Here is a 23667-nt window from a genome sequence, read left to right as displayed (position 1 = left end):
TGGGACGCGATGTGTGGACGGCGCACAGGCGTACCGGGCGGCAAGTGGGAGCAGACGGCGCTCGGGGGTGGACGGGCAGCAGGAATCTACGGGCGGAGGCGATGCGCACAAGCGGGCAACCGCGCATGGCGGCATGATGTTCGGTGGCGGGATGAATCGGGACGGGAAGAGGAGGAGTTTGCACTCAGGGTGGATGGATAGGATAGTCAGAGGGAGAGCGAGAAATTGGGAGAAGAGATTTGAGAAATAAAGTACGGAGTAAAAGTAATAGGAGAGCAAGGCAAGGAGAAATATAAAAATAAGAGATGTGAAAAAGAGAAAGAACAGAGTATAGCCCACGAAATTAAACATATCATAATCGTTATATATGTATGTGCTTGTGAAACACATCAACATTTAATTTGACGTTTGGATACAATTTTCTATTGTTCCGTAGCAACGCACGGGTTCTTTTGCTAGTTTATGATAAAGTAAAACTCATACTCCCTTCCTCTTATATTAAGTGACTCAAATTTATCCAAATATGAATTTATCTATGGGTAAAAAGTATTTAGATATATGTAATATTTTGAAATTTAATATGAGACGTACGAAGTATTTGCTAGATGAACCTGCATGGCAAGTGATCAACGGGTCGACTTTATGTGTTGCTAGGCAAATCCGAGCAATGCGAGCAATGATATTGTCTGATCTGGCATCAGGGGATGATTGAGTCCACAAGGCTTGTTCGCTTCTACCCATTCTGGTGGAGAATGATGTGGAATGACTGTTCGGAATACACGGCGTTGTGTGGATTGGGAGGTAAACGGTGGTTTATTCGGTTCACATGATTTTGATATAATAGTAATAGAAAAAGGAAATGATCGAAATGTCATGTACACATGATTTTTGTTGTTATTTTTGTTTTTCTCCCCTCTCCTTTCACTTGTATTTTCTCATAGGTTGAGACACCTCGACCTCTTTGGCAATGAATACGTCCATGTACACACCAATTCTTAAAAAGAAATCATGAGGCCTCGTCTTACGTTAAGAATCTTTAGAAGTTAGATCAAATGAATTTTACTTTCTTAGTTTATGAATTTAAAAACCCAATAACATAAACCCATAAATCATATCATATATCGTCAAATTAATCCTATGGGAACTGTAAACATGAAAAAGAAAAAATACATCTTTTTTATTGCATCATAGGAAAAAAAAATCTCTCTCTAGAAGTTACACGTATATATAAGGCATAATTGTGATTGGCGGAAATTTCAAAAGAGGTGTCACCTGCTTGTTGTATTTAATAAGTTATGGAAATATCGGCGTATAAGATACTCACTCCGTTCCATAATTCTTGTCAAAATATTACATGTATCTAGACACTTTTTAGGAATAGATACATCCATTTTTGGGCAAATTTGAGACAAGAATTATGGAACGGAGGGAGTAGCAAATATAAAGAAATTTGTCTATTTGGTAGCTCATTCCTATTAATGGTTTATCGATTTCTATTTCAAATGGGATGAGTTTGGAAAAATGAATGAGAATTGAGAAGCACCTTTAGATGGTGCAGTCATGGGGAGCATTGTCTCCACCATGGTTTGTAGTTTCACATTTTTCACTTGCACAATTGACAGCAACTTCAAGGACAAATTTATGCCGAAAATTCAATGGGCCCTGGATCATTTCCTCGGTGTAAACAATTTGCCAAAAAAAAAACTCTCACTACTCATTCTTGATATTTTTCCCCATTTCGTGGGTTTACAGGACAAGGATACACCTGGATGGCTGGATGATATGTTTTCGTTTGAAGTCCCCAGTACATGAATGCTCTGAAGTTTGGAAACTGAAACGCCTCGGCAAATTGGTGCTCCTGACCTGAAATTTTCAATTATCAAATTACAAATTTCAAACAACCTCGGTTATTAGGCCGATGAGTATTAAAACATCGGAAATTGTAACGAGTGAACGTCTGCGCTGTAGTCTTCGCGCGCGACCCAATCTCCAGCGTCCAGCCTCTCCCGCGTGCTCATCAAATTAAATGGAGCTGCATGCTGCTGCTGTCAGCGCCTGTGTCTTCCCGCGCAACTCAAGCATTGATTTGCATTCTTTGTTTGCAACGGATTACGGGGTGCATGTGCATGTGAGCTGCCTGCAGCATGTGCATGAGCGTGCATGCAGTTTCAGGATTCGCTAAGAGCACACATGAAGAAAACAGAGGATTGCTATGTGCACACCAATGAAAGGCACAAAGTAGATTTTGGAAATTTAAAATCTTTTATAGGTCAAAATGTATGTCGCCTTTAAAATTCGTTTTCACCGTTGACTTCCTATCGATGAATACTTGAGAAAGTGTAATTTTCACTATTTATTACCGGGTCATACTACATGAATGGAATTGCGATCCTACGTTGTAAGAAGTTGTCATGTTGGGCCGTACCATGGTGGTAACCACTAAACACCATGGTAACACCGTCCCGCTATGTTTGTATAGGGTGGTAGCTTCATATATATATATTGTAGGATGGCAACTCTAATTCCAAAATCACCATTCTACGTACTTTGTAATTACCACGTGGTAGTGTGTTGCTAACAAGGCGGAAACTTGATATAACGTTGGATGGCAACTTTTAAGACAAACCAACCGTGAAGTTGAATTGTAATCAAATGCACGGTTTAGGAGTTAACCATTTTAAACGTACTGACTTTTGTCTGTTCGTACTCATACATACTACACGCACCTGCTCTAACTAACGGGCGGACAAGGCGCTATATTTATTGTCGTCCATATTTTTGGTGATTATTTTAAATACTATCGGGTGGTAAATTTGATTCAAGAATCACCACCATATTTTGTATGAAGTACTAGTGGTAATTTGCTACCTGTCTATATGGCAACTTGATGTATTATTGGATGGCAACTTTTAAGACGAAAAAAACTTATCGAAACATATCTACATGGGATCTAGTTTTGAAGATCTCATCGAGACAGAGCTACCGATGAAATCGGATTTAAAATCGAGTCAACTGTTTAAAAGTTAAAACATTTTAATCCTGTAAACTTTTGCATATTTTACATATGCATGCATGCTACAGGCTGCTAGTACGGTAAGCACAAGCCGTATGATCCTCTTTGCATGCGCATTAATTACTTTTGCCAATCTTTCGTACTGTACGCGCTAGGATGCTAACCACCGAACGTTCGCGCTCTATTTGAGACATTCCCGGGATTAGGATTAGGCCGGATCGGTTCACTGCCGCGACTTGAACCTCACGCCACAATCTCCGTTATATACGCCTCCTCCGCCGCCAATCCGCTCCTTCCATTCCCTTCCGTTCCACCCGCTCTCCTCAACAAATTCACCACAAAAATCTCCCAAAACCCAAAACCCTCAGCCGAACCGATCCACCCATGGCGGCAACGGCGGCGGGCCGTAGGGCCGTCTCCTACACTCTCATCGGCCCACCGCCCCCGGCCCTCGGCGCGACGGCTGCTCGCGCAGCGGCGGCGGCGGCGGCAGCAGCGCCCACCACCGGCGACCCGCTCGTGGACCTCCTCGACACCAACTTCAACAAGCCGCCGCCCCCGGCCAAGGCGCGCACGGAGAACAACTCCCCGACCTTCGTCTCGTCCGGCGACCCCTGCCTCGACTTCTTCTTCCACGTCGTCCCGGACACCCCGCCGTCCTCGGTCAGCTCGCTCCTCGCCGACGCCTGGGCCGCCGAGCCGACCACGGCGCTCCGCCTCGCCTGCAACCTACGCGCCGTGCGCGGCACCGGCAAGTCCGACCGCGAAGGGTTCTACGCCGCGGCACTCTGGATGCACGAGACCCACCCCACGACTCTCGCCCTCAACGCCGGCCCCGTCGCCGATTTCGGGTACCTCAAGGACCTCCCCGAGATCCTCCACCGCATCATCCATGGCGGCGTCTCCACCAGGACTCCAGGCAAGCAGGCCCGCCTCGCCGCCGAAGAAGACGGAGGATTCGTCCACCACGTTTACTCCGCCTCCTACGGGAATAAGGGCGGCCCCTTGGCGAGGGATCCAAGCACGAGGGAGGCGCGCGTCGCTGCCAGCAACGAGAGAGACCAGAACTTCTCCGCCCAGGCCTCCATCGAACGCAAGAGGAAGCACGCGGAGCTCGCGGCGAGAGTCCTCGAGAGGTACGCCCGTGACCCAAACTACCGGCTCCTTCACGACTGCACGGCGGATAGGTTCGCGGAATTCCTGGCCGCGGACATGAAGAAGCTCGCGAGCGGCGAGATCAAGGACCTCTCTCTGGCGGCGAAATGGTGCCCGTCGCTCGAGAGCTGCTACGACCACTCCACGCTCCTCTGCGAGGCCATCGCGCGCCGCCTCTTCCCCAAGGGATCGGCGCCCGACCTCCCGGAAGACTTGCCGGAAGCGCACTACGCGTACCGCGTCTGGGACCGGCTCCGCAAGGAGGCGCTCGTGCCGCTGCGCCACGCGCTCGAGCTCCCCGAGGTCTTCATGTCGGCGGGCGCGTGGGGGGAACTAGTGTACCGGCGCGTGGCTTCCGTGGCCATGAAGAACTACAAGGACATCTTCCTCGAGCGCGACGCCGAGCGCTTCAACCTCTACCTCGCCGACGTCGAGTCCGGCAAGGAGAAGATCGCCGCGGGCGCCCTGCTGCCGCACGAGATCCTGGAGCGTGCGGGGGACGACGATAACGTGGCCAACCTGCAGTGGCAGCGCATGGTGGATGATCTGCTGGCGCTCGGCAAGCTCAACAACTGCCTCGCCGTCTGCGACGTGTCGGGGAGCATGAATGGCCGCCCCATGGACGTCTGCGTCGCGCTCGGCCTCCTCCTCTCCGAGCTCTGCGACGAGCCGTGGCGCCACCGGGTCATCACCTTCAGCGAGTGGCCGCAGCTGCACCATATCAGCGGCGAGACCCTCTCCGAGAAGGCCCGGTGCATCCAGTGCATGCAGTGGAACATGAACACGGACTTCCAGGCGGTGTTCGACCAGCTCCTCCGCGTGGCTGTCGCCGGGAACCTGCCCCCGGAGCGCATGGTGAAGAAGGTGTTTGTGTTCAGCGACATGGAGTTTGACCAGGCGTCGTCGAGGCCATGGGAGACGGACTACGAGGCCATCACCAGGAAGTTTTCCGAGGCCGGTTACGGCAACGCCGTGCCACAGATTGTCTTCTGGAACCTGCGTGATTCGGACTCCGTGCCGGTGACGGCGCAGCAGAAAGGGGTGGCGCTGGTGAGTGGCTTCTCGAAGAACATGATCAAGCTGTTCCTCGACGGCGAGCACGTTGTTACGCCGAGGGCCGTCATGGAGAAGGCCATTGCCGGACCGAAGTATGAAAAGCTCGTCGTGTTCGACTGATCGACTCAGGGGTACGCGTGAGTACCTTCAATTTGGAATTGGGAAATCTCATGTTTATTGGATGGCAGTACTAGTTTCAGTCTCTTTTGTTCTTTTTTCTGCCTTTTGAGGAACTTGCAGCGGTTCTGCTTAGCTACCTGCTGAATCAGTGTCAAATGGAACGAATTTCTAGTTTCTATCTTTGTGCTGAGTTGCTTATGCTGTGCGAAATATCACCTGATTCCTGAATATGTTCGAGGCAAAATGCAAGTTGAGTCACTGTGTGTATAGCTTAGTGTTATGCATTCCACTCTGGTTGCAATTTCATTGATTGTTCATTTAATCTGACTTATATTTCCATGCAAGATGCATCTTCGTCAAATTTCCTTATTCCTTTTTATGTCACCTGGTTGAATTTGGTAGAATAAAGATGTAGATAATGATTTATGATTTGGTCACAAAATTGCGTTGTGTTGTTCCAAGAAAAAGGGGCAAAATGATTCTGCAGGGAATGTGCTGTGCAGCTGTGCTTTCTGTGTCTGGGCTGAAAAGAACTGCAAAGAGTGAGATCGAGATGATCCTTTTGTAGCCGTATTGCAAAATCTTCTTCGTTCTTTGCCCATTCAATTGCTTTCGACGAATACACGAATCCTTGCGTGGACTCCAAAGAATCATCATCTACGCTAGGTACACGAATGAACGAATCACTGACACTTACACCCTGGCTGGCTACCCCTCCTCCTATACCATACACAAATCGTCACACTTACACCTCCAGACTCTCTCACAATCAAGGTCACAACAAAGCCTCTGCTCCAACCACGGCGGCCATGGCCATGGATTCGCGCCAGCCGATAAGGATCGCCGTCGCCGCATAATGCGTGAGCGCCCCAATGAGCACAAACACATGGAAGATCTGATGGCTATGTCCAACACAGTCAAACTTCCCAGGACACCACCTCTCCGGCACACGGGCGACATAGAACCCGGCCCCGGCGGCGTACACGAGCCCCATGGCCAGCTCCAGCGACAATGCCAGGTAGCATTCCGGGTGTCCCCAGTTGATCCACAGCGCGTGCATGGCCGGCACGATCCCGGAGAGCCCCATGGACACGAACAACCCCGCCCGGATGTGCCGGAGCCTCGGCGACGACCGTGCCGGAGCCAGGAGCGCGCCGACCACGAGGACCCCGAGGAGCGTGATCGCCGAGAGGTAGACGAGCTGCGCGACCGGGTTGAAGAGGAAGGTGTAGTAGATGGGCGGGAAGAAGGAGGCGACGATCATGGCGGCGATCCCGGCGTAGTCTAGCTGCCAGAAGAGCCTGTTGAATTGCCGCGAGTGGCTCGCCAGGAGGTGCGCCATGCCGCTCACCGAGAGACATGTCATGGCGCCCACGATGAACACTGTTCGCGGCCATCGCGCCACCGCCGGAACGCTGCCCAGGACTGACATGCTCTGGCTCGCCAAGCTCTGCTCGAATTAAAAGGGACATACAGTACATTTCTACAGGTTAGTAATGGTCTCAACCCAAATGGGAATTTCAAGAGAGCACTAGAAAATGCAACAGAAAAGAGAGAAAGGTATCCAGAAATTTGAAGTGTGTGTCATAATTTTATCACAGGAGAAAGACAAGAGGTTGCATGATGTTGCCAACAGATCCAGATGGCGATTTTAGGTAGGTAGAGTGCGACAAAGCTCTAGTAGTTGTTTACTATCTCAAACAAAAGATAAGAGCTTAATTTAGGAATGGCGCAGAGAATAACTCAGAGCAGAGCTTTATTTTTCCTTGGTGGCGGTCAGTTCGATCGATCTATGAGCAGGCAGAGACGCTCTAATTAATCTAGGACCAGAAGTGCAGTTGGTTAACCGACACATACAGCTGTGTTCTCCAGCTACTCAGCTCGAGTGTCTCGTCGGCTTAATTTTCATTGTCGAATGTCGATACAGAACATGACCAACTGTATGGCCGTATGGGAGATCATGCATGCAGCCTGCTGTTCTTTGCTCTGCTAGCTGCACCCACAGCACGCATACAGCTAGCTAACGATATGGCCTAGTTTGGTCAAGCTAATCGCACACGCTGTGAAACAGCGTTCTGACTTGTTTATTTCGAAAATTCTCCTTGATCATACCAATAATTTTGACAGTTGAATGTCAAAAGAAAAAGAAACAAAAAGACAGTTGCAACAGCCCACTACAGTTTGTTTGCTGAGCTTATTTTGAATATTCGTTCAGGAGGCGGAATCAGGACTTTTTTTCCTGGGTTTCCAATGCGTGTTAGGTAAGAATATCGCAGAAACAAACAGAAACCATGTGCAACGAGAAGAAGAATTGGTACAAAATTTTCACGCCAGACTCGGAATAAATAAGGGTACCATAGAAAAAAGATACTTTCCGAGATCGCGTCGCTTACCGAGTTGCTGGCACCCCACGAGGACGACGAGGACGCGTTCGCTGACGTCATCACCATCGTCATCATCCCGGAAGCGGCCGCGGCCGCCGGCGTCTCCGCCTCGCCGGCCAGCGCGAGCCCCAGGAACAGGAAGAAACCCCCCAGATGCCTGCAATTAGCCCCGAACAGTGCACAAATCGAATCAGACATCGAAAATCTTCTCCAGAGATTGAGAAATTGAGAAGAATCGAGAATTGGAGATGGAGTTGGGAATTTGCTTACGTCCAGACGTTGAGGGTCTCGTTGTGCCAGGCGAAGGCGCTGCGGAGCGCGTCGGGGACGGACCACTCGCAGCGGTAGTGTCCCCGGATGAACTCGTTGTCCCGCAGGTAGTCCGGCAGCTCCTCGAACCGCGACAGCCGCGGCAGCTTATTGCTCCCCCAGTACCCCCTCTTCTTCCCCGTCACCGGCGCCTCCTTGGTCCGCGACAGCACCACCACGTCCTCCTGATCCGCCGCGTGCGCGCAGCACGCCCCGCGGTGGCGCGCCGTCGTCGTCCTCGTCACCGTCGTGGTCGTCGCCATGGCTCCGCTTGTGGCGCCGCGCTTACTGCGTGTGTGAGCTCGATCAGGAGCCGGGACTCTGGGGAATCCACGAGCGGCACGAGCTAGCAAGGGGCACGGCGATGGTCAGAGGCCACGGCCTGTTTATATAGATGACCTTGTAAAGTTGTACTAATAAGAAAGCTGGGTGGCAAGCGCCAGGCAGGTTCAAGTCCGAGTCCTAGTGGCAGAAGAAAGCCGCCGTCGTGGGCCCAGGCCGACAGACTCCGAGTCCTAATGACACTAGAGGCAATTTTTTTTAAAAAAAAAACTTGATTTTTAAACCGGCTTCTATATTGATAGTGTGTCTTTTTCGACAAGGATTTATGGTAGTAGCTAGAAATCCGATTAAGTAGGTTCCGCAGGAAGGAGTGATCAAGTAAAAAGAATAGAGTACTAATCAGGCTCGTCGTCTTGGTCGATCATTGACTCGTTCAGCATGAACCAGAAAAAAAAACTTGAGAGGATTTATGGAGGGGCGGCGAGGATGGATACGGTTGGGAAGGTTGGCGAGCTGTCGGGTTGCAGGCAGCCCGCGGATGGTGCTAGGATTATTACGTAGCGGACGTGTAGCCGTTTTGCCAGGGCCCGGGCCGGCGGCTTCAAGTTTCTCTTGTGGTTCGGTTCTAGATGGGGGGTTGACCTTTGACGCCCTGGGCAGCCACGTCTACACGTACGTGCAGCTGTACTGCTGTGCAAGTCCAACGCCACGGAATTGATTCAAGGAGGGTCAATCAAATCGAATCAACTCGCCTGGAATCCATTTGCGCGGCAGGAATGGAGCCGCCAGCCAATTCTTTTTTCCTGTTTTTTTTTTCGGCCAATTCGGGTAGCTCGCCGTAGCTGTACCGCTAATTAAGAGCGTGTAGTGTAGGTAGGATTGGGCAACAGTTGGCCCGTCGTCTATGTTAGTGTCGTCGTGTCTGCCAGAGGAGAGGAAAGATCGAAGAACGGGTTTCGATCCTTCCAGTGCACGTACGTCTTCACGGTTCACACCACACACGTGCCATGACACGGTATATGTTGGTGGCCGGCTCGGCGGCAGGTTATGAACTTATGATCGACCTGTGTATAGTGGAATACTACCTACGATTCATTATATATGTCCGAGATTTATATAAAATTGGATCGGAGGGTACTTTCTCTGTCTCATATATATCCAACGTATAAAATTGTACTCCGTACTGTAGTAAATCAGCGAGACGGAGGGAGTTACTTTGCTGCCGTGGACGAACGAGGTGGCGCGATCAAGACGCGTACCTCAGCGATGAATTAAAACTGTCCGCAAGGCCGCGACCGAGCCGGCCGTGTGTCCACACTGTACACCAAAACAGAACGTGTTAGTTTTGTTGGCAATAAAACCAGGTAGGGTGATCCGTATATGTCTCAGTCGGATGGAGCGATGGATTTGTATGCAAAAAGTGTTTTGACAGGGACATATATATGGATCGTGTCATTGTGTGGTGATGAGCGCGCGCGTGGCCGAAAAGGCTTTACGAACACGGGCAGCACCGATGGATCACAGGGCAGACCGGATTGCACAACCATCCAGGGCTCGGTCGGGCTCCCGGCCCGTCCTTCCTCCTCAGGCCCGCTGGGCCGTCGATTCGCGCGGCGATTTGCGATCGCAGGCCGAGCCCACTCCTCCACCCATCCAGCCCGTTACGTGCGCACGGGCCTCGTGCACGATTACGAGCTCCTCCGTCCGGTATAGCAGTGATCGTTTGGTTAAAAACTTGGAGTTACTGACTCTGCCATGAGTTAGCGACCGACAAACAACACTAGCACCGACGTTCTTCTTCGTTCATTACTTGGCCAACCGTCCGTTGCTTTAAGTAATTATTATAACTCGGACGAGTTACATACTTCGTCTTGAAGTTGAATGCATGCTTTGATTCTTCGTTTCGCATCTCTACAAATAAACCTTCGGATGCTTCAGATGTTCAGAGTGATCCCCATCTCGTTCCTTCTCAGTGTTTATCACAATCTCTTCAAGCACCGACCGATCGATCCAATTCCAACCAACAATGGCGGCATCCGCCAGCAGCACCACGCCGCTAACCCTCCTCCTCCTCCTCCTCCTCTTCGTCCTCGTCGCGTCATCGACCCAGCCGCCGCGAACCGCACACGCGGCTCGCCTGATCCGGCCGCCGCGGCTCCACGACGAGGCTGCAGTCGTCCCAGCAGAGGCGCCATCGTCAAAGTCGGCTCCTGCTGCTGCTGGCTACCATGGCGCCGAACAGCAGACGACCCCTGCTGTGGCGGCGCCGCCATTGACGCCGAAGCGAGACAGAGGAGATCGCGTCGAGGAGGAGGAGGAGGAGGAGGAGGCGGCTCCGTCGCCGGCTCCCTCGGCGCTGCGGTTGGCTTCTTCCGGTGGGTCGGAGTCGGCGCCGGCGACGGGGATCTTGTGGCTGTGGAGGAGGATCCGGTGGTTCGACGAGCCGTACTACCGCCCGGCTCCTGGCACCAAACAACAGTCTCCTCTCTAATCCATCGATCGTATGTATTGAGTCGCCGGGGTTCAAAAACTAATGGAAATCGAGCGCTTGATTAAAATCGAAATCAATAATATTATCAGGTGCGTGTCTTATGGGATGGAGTGCGCTGTGCGCATGAGTTTCCTCAGAATCAAGACGAGCCAAGTAAAAGTGTACGCTTCCATCATGTAGAAGACGCTTACAAAAGAATACGTACATGCCATTCCAGACATCGATGGCGGAATCTGTATACTTTATGTCAACGCATTTTTGGCGAAGTAGGACGTACTCCCTCCCATTCTAAGTTGTTGTCGAAATATTACATGTATCTAAACGTTTTTTAAGAATAGATACATTCATATTTCGGCAAATTTGAATCAAAAATTTATGATCAGAGAAAGTACTAGAGTGCACGTATTCTAGAACCAAGATGATCAAAAAAAAGAGAGAGAAGATGATCAATACCAGTGTACGTTCCTGTGATCTATATATGCTCTTTGTATGTTAGTTATTCCCTCCGATCCATAATAAATGTATCCGATTTGTATTCACTTAGTACAAAGTTGTACTAGACTTTGAGACACTTGTTGCGGATCAGAGGGAGTATTAGGCTAAAATCTGGATTGCTTAATTGGTTAGAGTTACCAAACAAATCCTTATCAAATACCGAATTAACTGCGGCACTGCACAGACATATAAAATCTTTTTGTTTTTCATTTCTCTGTCAAACCAAACAGCCCGGGTTTACTTTCCTGTGAAATGGCGAAATGCAGAGTATCGAGCCACTCAAAGGTCAATGCCTTCCATTGTATGCCCACTCCTTGGATCTTGCGAGGCCTCGCGTGCCATCTTACCGTCAACGCAGCCCCATCATCGGTCACCTTGAGACCCCTATCGTGAGCAGTTCTACACGCTGTTCCTTTTTATTTCCAAAGGCACGATCGAAAGCTAGTGATAAACACCATAAAATATTTATTTTCCATACGACATAAACATAGGTTTTCTAAGGGGAGTGGTGGTGATCAAACCACTACATGCCGCCATGTGCAAGAGAACAAACAGCTAGCGCATCAAAATGGTTTGAAAACTGATACTAAGACCAAAGGCACATGTCCCCTAGCTAGCCTCCAGCTCGACTGGATCAAATGAAAATTTGTAAGCGGCTTGGCAAGCACATGCAAGTGAATATGAGGAAGTATTTCGTTAAAGTCCATGCTGAAGCATGATAATTCGTTAAATGTGAATATTTGATAAGGAACGAGATACTGTATCACGATCATTGTGTTTTACCATCAGGTTTAGGGAGCAATAAACATTTTTTAATTCAAATATGCTCCAAACTTTATGGCGAGGTGCTGGAAAAACAGCTTGAATTTGATCACTTCAGCAAATCCAATATTTGTACTGAAACACGCTCTCTCCGATATTAAATTCTTGTCATTGTTTTAACTCTTTGAACTAAAGTAATGACAAAAATTTAACTAAAACAATAAAGTACTTTTTTCGATCTTAATTTTTGTCGTTATTTTAGTTCGGAAGTATAAATTTAGGCAAACTATCCTCCGATCGAATCGTATGCCCAAAGCTTTATCCGCTGCTCCGTACTTATATACATAAGAAAGTCAATTTTAGCTTGAGCCCAAATCCCCCAGGCCGCAAACCCCAATCCTCACAATCTCCGGCGGCCTCGCCTCCCAACTCCGGCGACATGGGCACCGTCACTCCCGCCGGTAAGCCCCGACTCCCTTAAGCGCCGCCCGCAACTCTCCCCCCTCTTCCCCCCATCTAAACCCCCTTTATCCGCTCTCTCCGCAGATCCGCACCCGTCCTTCCTCGCCGACAAGGGCGCCAAGGTCTACGTCGCGGGCCACCGGGGCCTGGTGGGCTCGGCCATCCTCCGGCGGCTGGTCTCCCTGGGCTTCACCGACGTGGTCGTCCGCACCCACGCCGAGCTCGACCTCACCCGCCAGTCCGCCGTCGAGGCCTTCTTCGCCGCCGAGCTCCCGCGCTACGTCGTCCTGGCCGCAGCCAAGGTCGGCGGCATCCACGCAAACTCCACCTTCCCCGCCGACTTCATCGCCGCCAACCTCCAGATCCAGACCAACGTCGTCGACGCCGCGCTCAGGTGCGGCTCCGTCCGCAAGCTCCTCTTCCTCGGGTCCTCCTGCATCTACCCCAAGTTCGCGCCGCAGCCCATCACGGAGGGCTCCCTCCTCTCCGGCCCGCTCGAGCCCACCAACGAGTGGTACGCCGTCGCCAAGATCGCTGGCATCAAGATGTGCCAGGCCTACCGCATCCAGCATGGGCTCGATGCCATTTCTGCCATGCCCACCAATCTCTACGGCCCGCAGGACAACTTCCACCCGGAGAACTCGCACGTCCTGCCCGCGCTGATCCGTCGGTTCCATGAGGCTAAGGCGACCAATGCCCCTGAGGTCGTCGTTTGGGGCTCTGGCTCGCCGCTGCGGGAATTCTTGCACGTCGATGACCTCGCGGATGCGGTGATCTTCTTGATGGATCAGTACTCAGGGCTTGAGCATGTAAATGTGGGAAGTGGAAGTGAGGTGACCATCAAGGAGCTTGCCGAGTTGGTCAAGGAGGTGGTTGGGTTCCAGGGGAAGCTGGTGTGGGACTCGAGCAAGCCGGACGGCACGCCGAGGAAGCTCATGGATAGCTCCAAGATACAGGGAATTGGGTGGAAGCCCAAGGTCCCCCTCAAAGAGGGCCTTGTCGAGACATACAAGTGGTATGTGGAGAACGTCATCGCCGGGAAGAAGTAGCGCCGTGGTATCATGTTCTCCATTGCTTTTAAAAGTTTGTATCATTATATGATCAATAGTGTTTCTATTGTGGTTGGTTGTTGGATCACACCATTACCAGTTATAATGCACACCCAAAGAGAAGAGGTTGTTATGTGTTGGTTGAATAATATGTGGGTCAAATTAGTGTACCATAAGAATCATAATTTATGTTGAACATTTTTTGCTGATCAGAGGAAGTTTATGGTTTAGGATCAATCAGATGCCAATTGGTCTTCACACAACCCCCTGTCAATTCAGCATGATCTGTTTTCTTTTATGAAAGATTGTATGTTCCGAAAAGTTTGCATACTTGATTGTTGATACTTGATGCCCTTTATATTTTTAACAGCTTCAGACTGTAAGATTTGATATAAACAGAAGTTAATTTCTAACGACTTTAAAACCCCTGATGGAAATTGGACCAATGAGATTTGAGAAATTTCTGACTTAGTTCTTACAAGGCAAATTGGTAAGGTTAATTTCTTGCCAACCTGTATGGGATAGTTTGTCTAGAAATGATGCTATATTCTTGTCCCAATTTATTATGACTGTCAGTTCTGCTGCAATCTAGAACTCCTAATGATTATTTTCATCAAAGACTTGATGTCAAGAACACCTCTTTCAGTTTTACCTGCCTTGTCAGCATTACATTTACTATCTGTTAACATGGTGCTTCATTTAATTTTTGAGATAATTTTGAGCATAGAACTGCAAAAGGTGTGACATTTACTATTTGTAGACATGCTGCTATCTGATTTGAAGCGACTCACTCGTTGCCTAATCCAGAACGTCACCTGTTTCTTCAGCAGTGTTAAGGTTGCAGAATGGTTGGTCCAAAAAAAAAAGGGTTGCAGAATGGTTTCAGTAATGGACAGTTTGACTGCTGTTGATATCGCCTTCTGGTTTTGTTAAAGAAAAGGGTTAATTTAATATATTCCACTGTAATTTTGGCGAATTCGAAAAACACCGCTGCAATTCTCATCATTTCAAAAATGCCAGAAAATGCTGGTGAATTATTAACATAAACCTGACCAAACTGGATGGTGGGATGCACCATGAGTTGATGACCAAAATGTTCTGCTCGAGTCACTGTCGCCTCATGACGTATGCATGGAAAAAAAAAGCAACAATTTCCTGGAAGTTCAGCAGAAAGTAACCCTTGGTAAAGCTTGAACCAAATCTAAATCTGGTCTCTTTACTGAGGTCAGCCTCTGCGGCATTGAACATGACCAGATTGGCGTTGATTAAAGAAAAAACTTCAGTGTAGGCCCAGTGGCGAATCAGCCCAAATGGGCTGGCCTTCCACATCCCCACCCCTATATATACGAGTAGCACAGGCCGAACTATCTTCCTCGCGTGTCAACAGTCAAAACACTCGTCTCAAAACACAAGCCCATCCATCCCCACCACGAAACGAAGGCAGCAAGAGGAGCAGCAATGGCGGAAGCGGGGAGCAGCGGCGGCGGCGTCCGGACGTGCGTTACCGGAGGCGCCGGGTTCATCGGCTCGTGGCTCGTCAGGAAGCTCCTCGAGCGCGGCTACACCGTCCACGCCACCCTGCGAAGCATCGGTACGTCCGTTGATTGATAATAATTGATTAAGTCGGCAGTTTTGTGTCCGCCAATTAATCGGGTGACTGAAATTGAGCGGCAGCGGCGGCTCATCTGGTCCGTTGAGTCTGGGCTGATCCGGTTTGGTTGGTGGATGATGCAGGGGACGAGGGGAAAGCGGGGCTGCTGCGGCGGCTCGTTCCAGGGGGGGTGCCGCCGGAGCGGCTGGTGCTGTTCGAGGCCGACCTCTACGACGCCGCCAGCTTCGCGCCGGCCATCGCCGGATGCCAGTTCGTCTTCCTTGTCGCCACGCCGTCCGCGCACGAGGCCGCCGGTTCCAAGGTGAGTGGTACTGAAAGTAAAACCCCCGCGCCTCGATTTCTAGCCGTAGGTTCGCTCGTAGCCGGGGTAAATTAATCGACTGCTCTGAATCTCCAGTTGCAAGTTTATGAATCATGACCCGGTCGCCATCGGAGCACACACGCTGATCACGATTCACCATGCGGGGCTTGAAATTTTATTTTGATTTCTTCAATTGGGGGGAAAGCATACATAGGACTGTGCACGAATTAACACAGTTTCAGAGTTTTACTGCTCGATGTTGATCGGACCATGTGATGACTAGATACCTTCTGCTGGCAGTTCAAGAATTCGGCAGATGCAGCTGCGGACGCGGTGCGCGTCATCCTCCGGCTATGCGCGGAGTCCAAGACGGTGAAGCGCGTCATCCATACTGCATCGGTGTCAGCCGCTTCACCACTGCTAGATGCCTCTAGTGCCGCCGCTGCCATGTACAAAGGTTTCATTACTGAATCCTGCTGGACTCGGCTCGACATCGACTATCCTCTTCGGAGCGTGCACTTTGATGTGAGTCCTCTTGTTCTACAGATTCAAACATGGATGCATGATCTGAACTTCAGATGAAAAATGGCAATCTTGCTGTGTACAGTTTACAAATTCATGGCAATAAATATATCCTCAAAATGGCTGTCTGTTGGGTGATCATGAGCAGAAGTACATAGAGTCAAAGATCCTGTCGGAGAAGGAGCTCCTGAGCTACAACGTCAGGGAGAGCCCCGCGTTCGAGGTGGTCACACTGCCCTGCGGCCTCGTCGGAGGGGACACGGTCCTCGGCCACGTCCCGGAGACAGTGGAGAGCGTGGTGTCACCGGTGACAAAGCAAGAGCTCTACTTCATGCTCCCAAGGATTCTACAGGGGCTGCTGGGCTCGGTGCCGTTGGTGCACGTTGATGACGTCTGTGCCGCGCTCATCTTCTGCATGGAGCAGCCTTCCCTCTCTGGCCGGTTCTTGTGCGCCGCTGCTTACCCGACGGTCCATGACATTGTGGATCACTATGGTCGCAAGTACCCTCACCTTGACCTCCTCAAAGAGTAAGCCTTGAATTCTTCACCTACAAAACATCAGTGATTCCCGCAAAAAGGAAAAGGCCATTCAAATATCAATAGATACATTCAAACGTTGCATAGTGGGTTAACCTCTCAATCAATTGATTCTTCAATGAACTTCATAACATGGAATTTGACAAGTTTCATGTTGAATTTCCTTCTGCTGCAATCGGCTGATTGTTTGATTGTTGTCAGGAATGATGAGGCAGTGAAGGTTCAATCTGAGAGGAACAAGCTTGGGGAGCTGGGTTTCAGGTACAAGTACGGGATGGAGGCGATACTAGGTGACAGCATCGGCTGCGCCGTGAGGCTGGGCTACATCGATGCATCCAAGCTCAGCGGGCAGTAGAAATGATGAACTCATGTCATGTGCTGTGTATGGCAAGTGACCATCTGTCTGCCGCTTAATTGTTTTGCATTTTACACTTTCCAGAGATCATATTATTACACATACATGTATTACACTAGTAGAGAGAAGAAATGCACGTAAATTAACATCTGTTCGCTATTGTTGTTTTTTAGCATAGGTGTGATCCTTTCAGTATTTTTCAATATTTGTCCTGGAAATGAGAGAAAGAACTCATGCGCAGATGTGTGTTAATACTAATTTGCACTTATAGCTTTTCTGAGGACAAGCAATTAATGGAGATGTCATGATCGTACTGATACTGTTGTACAGCCAGTTTCATATCATCATCGAAATCGCTGGATTTTCCATGTGATCCAAGACATGAACCAACTTACCAAACACATGAAAGGGAGCATTGGCCAGTCTGAAATCAGCCAAACTGTCAATGCAAAAATCTTTATCCAGGCAAAGACAAAGATGAACTAAAAACCACCACATTTACCTCCAGGAAAGACAACTGAAGTACGAAGATGCAATAACTAAGGAAATGCCAGAGCACGACTAAGACTGAATATCTCCTTGTCAGACAAAAAAATTCACTCAGAGCATGAGACTAAGACTGAATATCATTGTGCCTTTTAACAACGCAAACCGAAACTCTAATTGCACAGGTAAATACTCCATATTTCAGAACATTAGGATGGTCAAGACATCATAATAAACAACAAATGATGACAGCTTAGATGCTACCACGACCATCCAAAGTGACATGTTCTATTGGTAGTACTAACAAGAAAGAAGATAAGAACAGAAGACATATGACTCTCGTATAGGATATACAGGTAGTTACTATAAGGGCAATTCAGGCATGCCCTCTGAAGAATGGACGCTCCTCATCTTCTTCTTGCATCTCAATGAGACGGAATTGGAATAATGCTCTCTTGGAGGCGATGCGGAGTGAGGTGCATACGGTACTGCCTATATCCAATGGCCACCAATCCCAAGAACTCGCCATCAGTGTCGCAGCGCAACACATGCTTATTATTGAACCGGATCAGCAGCTCACGATCGTTGACCATAGCCATATCATTGAACCATCTCACCTTTGAATCAAGCGGCGTTTTCTTGTTCTTTTCGCAAGGAATAGGAGTTGTACAGAGTTGTCTCGACGCCTCCACCGTTGACACGTCGATCGGGTACCGGAAGGACCAGGTTTCGGCTTCGTAATCCTGCATCGCCCAGACATCCATAGCGGCGAAACACATTGGAGATCTGCCTTCCCAGAGAACATAAGCAAGCTTCCCTTCCATGTCAAGAAACTTCTTATGATCGGATAGCTTGGCCGGGGCAGGACCGTGCATCCACCAGAACGACTCGGCTTCGGTGTCGAACACGATGATGTCCCCGTGCCCGCCTGTCGACTCTCCGGCACCATAAGGACTCCAGTGCAGGTTGCCACGGTGGTGAGCTGGTGGACTGGTCCCAAGGGAATTGAGCAAGTTTTGTTCCATGGAAGGCGGCGACATTGGTTGCGTTCTGACTGCGATGTGTCTCGGCTCATCGGATCCTACCGTGAGGACGTATAAGCTGTCGTCAAAATACCAGCTGAGTTCTGCAGACCTGTCCATGGAATTCAAGATCAGCACCCTGTATTCCCCAGTGGAACGGTGCCGGTACAGGCCGAGTATGGTGTTCTTAAATCCTGCACCGTAGAGAGGCTGCGGCAGGAGAACGCGCCTATGGGTGGCCGGGTTGCAGATGTAGAATTGGGATTTCTTGGAGACGATGATGAAGCCGTGGCAGGTGTTTCCGAGGATGGGTTGGTGTCGGGGTTTGGTGCCCGGGGGGAAGGGCCAGAGAGGCTTATCGGAGGCTCTGGCGGCGCCGGCACTGGCCGGGAGGAGGACGAGGCCGGCGCCGGCGTAGAGGGCGTTGATGACGGGGAGCGGCGGCTGGCGGCGGCGGTGCTCGAGCGCGAATCCCGGCGTGGAGGTGGCGTCGCGCCAGGATCTGCACACGGCGCGGCACCGGCCGACGGCCTTGGGCGGCAGCCGGAGGAGGATGTCGTCGGTGATCTCCTCCGGCAGGTCGTCGAGCGCGGCGGGGCCTCTCGTTCCCGGCATCGCGATCTGGAGCGTGGCGGCGAGCCGAGGCAAGGTGCTATGGGCTCTGTCCCGGGCCTCCGGGGGATTTTCACGGTAGCCTCAGTTCAATACGGCCCATCTATTTTACTGGATCTTAGGCCTTCCACAGTGCAGCTCGAAGCACAGATCCAATGATTGAGGTCTTTCCTTTATAGTAGATCCTCAGCCTTTATGGCTAGGCGGTGCTGGTCGTTTGCGACGTCCCACACCAGAACCTCGAGACTTTTTAGGGAGAAGAGGAGTACGAGAACAGCATCCAAGGCATCGGACTGCAAGGAGAAGCGCCCGGGAAGGATGCGATTGAGTAGGTCACGAGTGGACACGAAGGATATAGCTCGCAACCCTGCGTGTAGAAGCCTTTACTTGTTTCGATCACAACTTTGTGTAGTATGGGAATGAACGAGGTCGTAAACTGAATATTGTATTCTTTTCTATGAAAAATGAAAGTATGGAACATATGCATATGTTATCTCCGTTGATCTAGAAAATAAGTAAGAATCTGACAAATTTATTCCAAGGATCGATCACACGAAAAATAAGATGTAGAACCGAAGTTCTATCTCAGCAGCCAAGTAGTAGGATCCAAAATTCTGCCCTGACAAAGCTGTTAGAAATAAACCACGCCATCCCCATGGTGCCCATCGTGTGTGTATCTAGGTCTAGGTGCATGAGCTCGTGCTTGTGTCTGTGTCATTGGTTAGGTCCAGTACGAACGCTGGTGTGGCCGCGTTCAGGAAGTTAGAGTTGGTCTGCAGCTTGGCGCGTACGTAGCGTGGAGGAGCTCACTAAAAAGCGTTTGTCACTGGAAAGAAAAAACTCTGTGTTGCCTTTGTCTTCCACCTCCGTCCGTGTGAGAGAGCTAGTCCGAGCTAGGCTGTCAAAAGCCATGACAGGAAAACAACAACATCAGATTTTGATGGGAGAGTTGTTTTTTACAGCAACAACTTGCTGCTTTTGAGATCGTTTTATTACTTTGTATAGAAGCTTAACAAGCTCGACACCATGCCTAACACGACACCCAAACCGGAATTTGAAATGCAACCATGCTGGCATTATGACTTGAACTAGAAGGTCATCTATACTTTTGATCGTTCAATTAACATACATCAACTAACATGGCAAGACATGTGTAGAAAGTGGATTCGGAAAGGTTGCTCCAACATAAACATACAGAGTGACAAGAGAGAGGATTTTGCGTGTCATATATGGTAATTCTAGGAAGTGAAGAGAAGGCATCGAGAGCAAGGTGGGGTGTTTTGCTCACTCTCATGGGGCAAGAAGACGATGCACTCGCAATTGAGCAATTCTGCATGCTTCGGTGAGAGATTGAGGAAAAACAAGAGGGCTCGCTCTCTGATTCCATTACTAGACACCATTACTGTAATGCCCATGCCTTCTACTGAATAGAATTTTTTTACTTACGCAACCATTTTTGTCGATGTAGCATGTCTCGACCATTTTTGTATGTCTCGATATTTTTTTGTGGAAATATGTCTAAACCATTTTTTATGCCTCAATGGTTTTTTGTCAAAATATGTCTAAACCATTTTTGTATGTCTCAACATTTTTTGTCAAAATCGTATGTCACAACCATTTTTCTATGTCTCAACCGTGTATGTCACAATCATTTTTTCTCTCGAAATAGTATGTCTCAACCATTTTTGTATGTTTCAACATTCTTGTGTGTCTGAACCATTTTTCGTATGTCTCGACTATTTTTGTCAAAATAGTCCAAACATTTTTGTATGTCCCAACCGTGTATGTCTCAACTATTTATGTATGTTTTAACATTTTTTTTGTCAAAATAATATGTCGCAACCATCTCAACAACCATGTGTGTCCCAACCATTTTTTTGAAATAATATGTCTCAACCATTTTTGTATGTCTCAATCATGTGTGTCCCAACCATTTTTTTTTATGTTTCAAATTTTTGTCAAAATAGTATGTCTCAACCAATTTTGTATGTCTCAACCGTTTTTGTTGAAATAGTATGTCTCGACTATTTTCCTATGTCTCAACATTTTTTGTCAAAATAATATGTCGCAACCATTTTTGTGTGTCTTGACAACCATGTGTCCCAACCATTTTTGTACATCTTGACAACCATGTGTCCCAACCATTTTTGTATGTCTCAACTATTTTTTTGAAATAGTATGTCTCAACCATTTTTTGTATGTTTAATTTTTTTCTGTCAAAATAGTATATGTCTCAGCCGTTTTTGTTGAAATAGTATGTCTCGATCATTTTCGTATGTCTCAACATTTTTTGTCAAAATAGTATGTCTCAACCAGTTTTCGTGTGTCTCAACCGTTTGTGTCTCAACCATTTTTTTATGTCTCAACAATTTTTGTCGGAATAGTATGTTTCAACCATTTTTGCATGTCTCAACATTGTTTTGTCAAATTAGTATGTCTCAACCATTTTTTTCCGCCTCAACCTTGTGTGTCTCAACCATTTTTGTATAAAATACTATGTCTCAACTATTTTTGTATGTTTCAACATTTTTTTTTGTCAAAATAGTATGTGTACACAAATTTTGTATGTCTTAACATTTTTGGGGTCAAAATACTACTCTCGCCAAATCAAGAAAAATAATATGTCCCAACTATTTATTGCAAAATACGACATGAATGTGTAACTAAAGAATGGGGTTTTAACGTGTGTCAAACATTTTTGCACGTCTCAACGTTTGTCTCAATCATTTTTGTCGACATAGTATGTCAACATTTTTTGTCAAAATAGTATGTCTCAACCATTTTTGTATGTCTCAATCTTTTTTTTATGGCCGAAACATTTTTTGGGGCCAAAATACTATTCCCGCCAAATAAAAAAAAAGTATGTCTCGACCATTTTTTTTGCGAAACAACAACATGAATGTGTAAGGATCTCCTTCATTCCCTCTCGAGCGAGCTACGTAGGAGTACTTCCTTTCCTTCTGTGCTGCTTTGCGTGTTTCGGTCTCCTTTAGGTGCGGGAGCTGGGGTAGGCGTTAATGGCGCATTAACCGCATGATATTTTCGAGGATCTTATGGTTTCTCAGATCGCCGTCCGTCTGTCCTTCCGAGTATCGTCCGACGGTCGATGTGAGATGCTCAGGATCCAAAAGATTGCAAAACGTTTTTATGTGTCAATTTTCACATCTATATATGGACGCATGCGTGTATATATATATATGATATGTATGGTCATTATGAGCTTGCGCATGGGCTGGCTTACATGCTTGCGTATATACGTGGTTAATTCTCGCAAGCGGTATACTCCATCCTTCATTTCTTTCCCATTACATGCATTCTGAATATTGATGAATGTGCAGCTATATTGCTTATCAGAATTAGAGCACAAGTTGTCATTCTTTGCATACATCGTGATGAGAGAATTCACCACTGTAATGTTATCCTCAAGACCCAAGAGCCTACACCGGACTGAACAATCCTGAGTGGCACTTCGAAGAGCATGCCTGATTGCCTGAATAATACTCCTACTCAGCATCGTAACATGGTTGGGACTCGTTGGCGAGGACGGCATCATCCTCGTGGTGCGTCCTGATGATCCAGCAGCATGTGTACGAAGGCGTGAGAGGCATCCAGGGGCGTGTGGAGGTTGAGGAAGAGGTGGGAGGGCACCACGACATGTGCCGGCCGCTGGATCGCGACACACGTACCTGCGGTACAGAGACATGCGCCAGACAGAGGAGGGCGCCGCTGCCTGTGCCGGCTGCCGGGTGACGTCGGCCGCCTGCAGTGTGGAGAGGAGAGGGTGAGAGGGGAGGGGAGGGTGCCGCAGCTACTACAGACGGTGCGCTACCGCCGGGGGCGGTTTGAGGAGGTTGGGCGAGGTCGCCGGGAGCGAGGCAGCGCCACTGCCTCGAGTGCGCAGCGGCGGGGACTGGTGAGGCCATCGCTGCTCGGCGGGGCAGATGCGCCACCGCTACAGAAAGAAGAGAGATGAGAAAGGAGGGCAAGGTCGCCGGGAGCGGAGCTGCGGCTAGGCAGGAGAGGACCGCCGGCGTCGGAGGAGGCGGGAGAGGACCTCCAGATGGTGCGCCGCCGTTGGGCTACCTCTTGCCGTCGTGCGGGGTGCTCAGTGGAGAGGTGAGGAGAGGAATCAGAGGAAAGAGGAAAAATATCGCTTCTATTGCGCGGAGTCAGGGTTGAACGTGGGTCTCAGTCGAATGGTTCCAATTTTCCGAATGCCAAGCGATGTCGAGGCTTAGAGCATCTCCACCCGCCCCCCCCCCCATTTCGCCTCCGGCGCTAGGCCATTTGAGGGGGCGCCGGCGCACCCTCTTCGTTTGAGGCCGAGCCGCGACCTGGTCGCAACCCCTAAACGTCGCCCCCCAAAAACACAACTCAAACAAAGTATTGCCGCCATTTCACAGGCCGGCCCAAATCATGAAATCGCCCAAGTTCATCACAAGATTCGACGATCAAAATAACATCAAACTTAAATAAAAGTGAAATCACTCGACCACTTTGTCTTCCGCCGGCGCTGATGGCTCTTCCGTGCCAGCCGGTGATGTAGAAGTGACCGGAGTTGCTGTGTCGGGCGGTGAGGGCGCCGATGGAGTAGAGGTGGCCGTTGCTGCTGTTTGGGGCGCCGACGCCGGCGCTCTCGCTT

General features: G+C 49.1%; 5 protein-coding genes across 5 annotated transcripts; 3 read left to right on the top strand and 2 right to left on the bottom strand.

Annotated features, from left to right (window-relative positions):
- Window positions 1-3397: 3397 nt before the first annotated feature.
- On the top strand, window positions 3398-5999 carry LOC100843414. Its single transcript, XM_003560321.4, has one exon. It carries the CDS (start codon window positions 3398-3400, stop codon window positions 5342-5344), a length of 1947 nt encoding a protein of 648 aa, XP_003560369.1. The 3' UTR covers window positions 5345-5999.
- Window positions 5918-8423, bottom strand: LOC100839583 (heptahelical transmembrane protein ADIPOR2). Its single transcript, XM_010241717.3, has 3 exons — window positions 7999-8423; window positions 7738-7885; window positions 5918-6794 (listed from the first exon to the last, which is right to left on the bottom strand). The coding sequence occupies exons 1-3, from the start codon at window positions 8298-8300 to the stop codon at window positions 6120-6122; spliced, it is 1125 nt and encodes a 374-aa protein (XP_010240019.1). The 5' UTR covers window positions 8301-8423; the 3' UTR covers window positions 5918-6119.
- Window positions 8424-12367: 3944 nt separating this feature from the next.
- LOC100839279 (probable GDP-L-fucose synthase 1) lies at window positions 12368-13826 on the top strand. The gene is made up of 2 exons (XM_003563279.4): window positions 12368-12528; window positions 12614-13826. Exons 1-2 carry the CDS (start codon window positions 12507-12509, stop codon window positions 13576-13578), a joined length of 987 nt encoding a protein of 328 aa, XP_003563327.1. The 5' UTR covers window positions 12368-12506; the 3' UTR covers window positions 13579-13826.
- Window positions 13827-14039: 213 nt separating this feature from the next.
- On the top strand, window positions 14040-17178 carry LOC100843112 (putative anthocyanidin reductase). Its single transcript, XM_003560320.4, has 5 exons — window positions 14040-15169; window positions 15313-15491; window positions 15792-16016; window positions 16162-16541; window positions 16752-17178. Exons 1-5 carry the CDS (start codon window positions 15037-15039, stop codon window positions 16903-16905), a joined length of 1071 nt encoding a protein of 356 aa, XP_003560368.1. The 5' UTR covers window positions 14040-15036; the 3' UTR covers window positions 16906-17178.
- Window positions 17179-17525: 347 nt separating this feature from the next.
- Window positions 17526-19221, bottom strand: LOC100842809 (F-box protein At3g07870). The gene has a single exon (XM_010241708.3). The coding sequence runs from the start codon at window positions 19026-19028 to the stop codon at window positions 17817-17819; it is 1212 nt and encodes a 403-aa protein (XP_010240010.1). The 5' UTR covers window positions 19029-19221; the 3' UTR covers window positions 17526-17816.
- Between the last annotated feature and the right edge of the window lie 4446 nt (window positions 19222-23667).

This window comes from Brachypodium distachyon, chromosome 1, assembly GCF_000005505.3.
Source record: "Brachypodium distachyon strain Bd21 chromosome 1, Brachypodium_distachyon_v3.0, whole genome shotgun sequence".
Lineage (NCBI taxonomy): Eukaryota > Viridiplantae > Streptophyta > Magnoliopsida > Poales > Poaceae > Brachypodium > Brachypodium distachyon.
The sequence above is the reverse complement of the archived record's forward strand: the minus strand, read 5'-3'. Positions and strand labels throughout refer to the sequence as shown.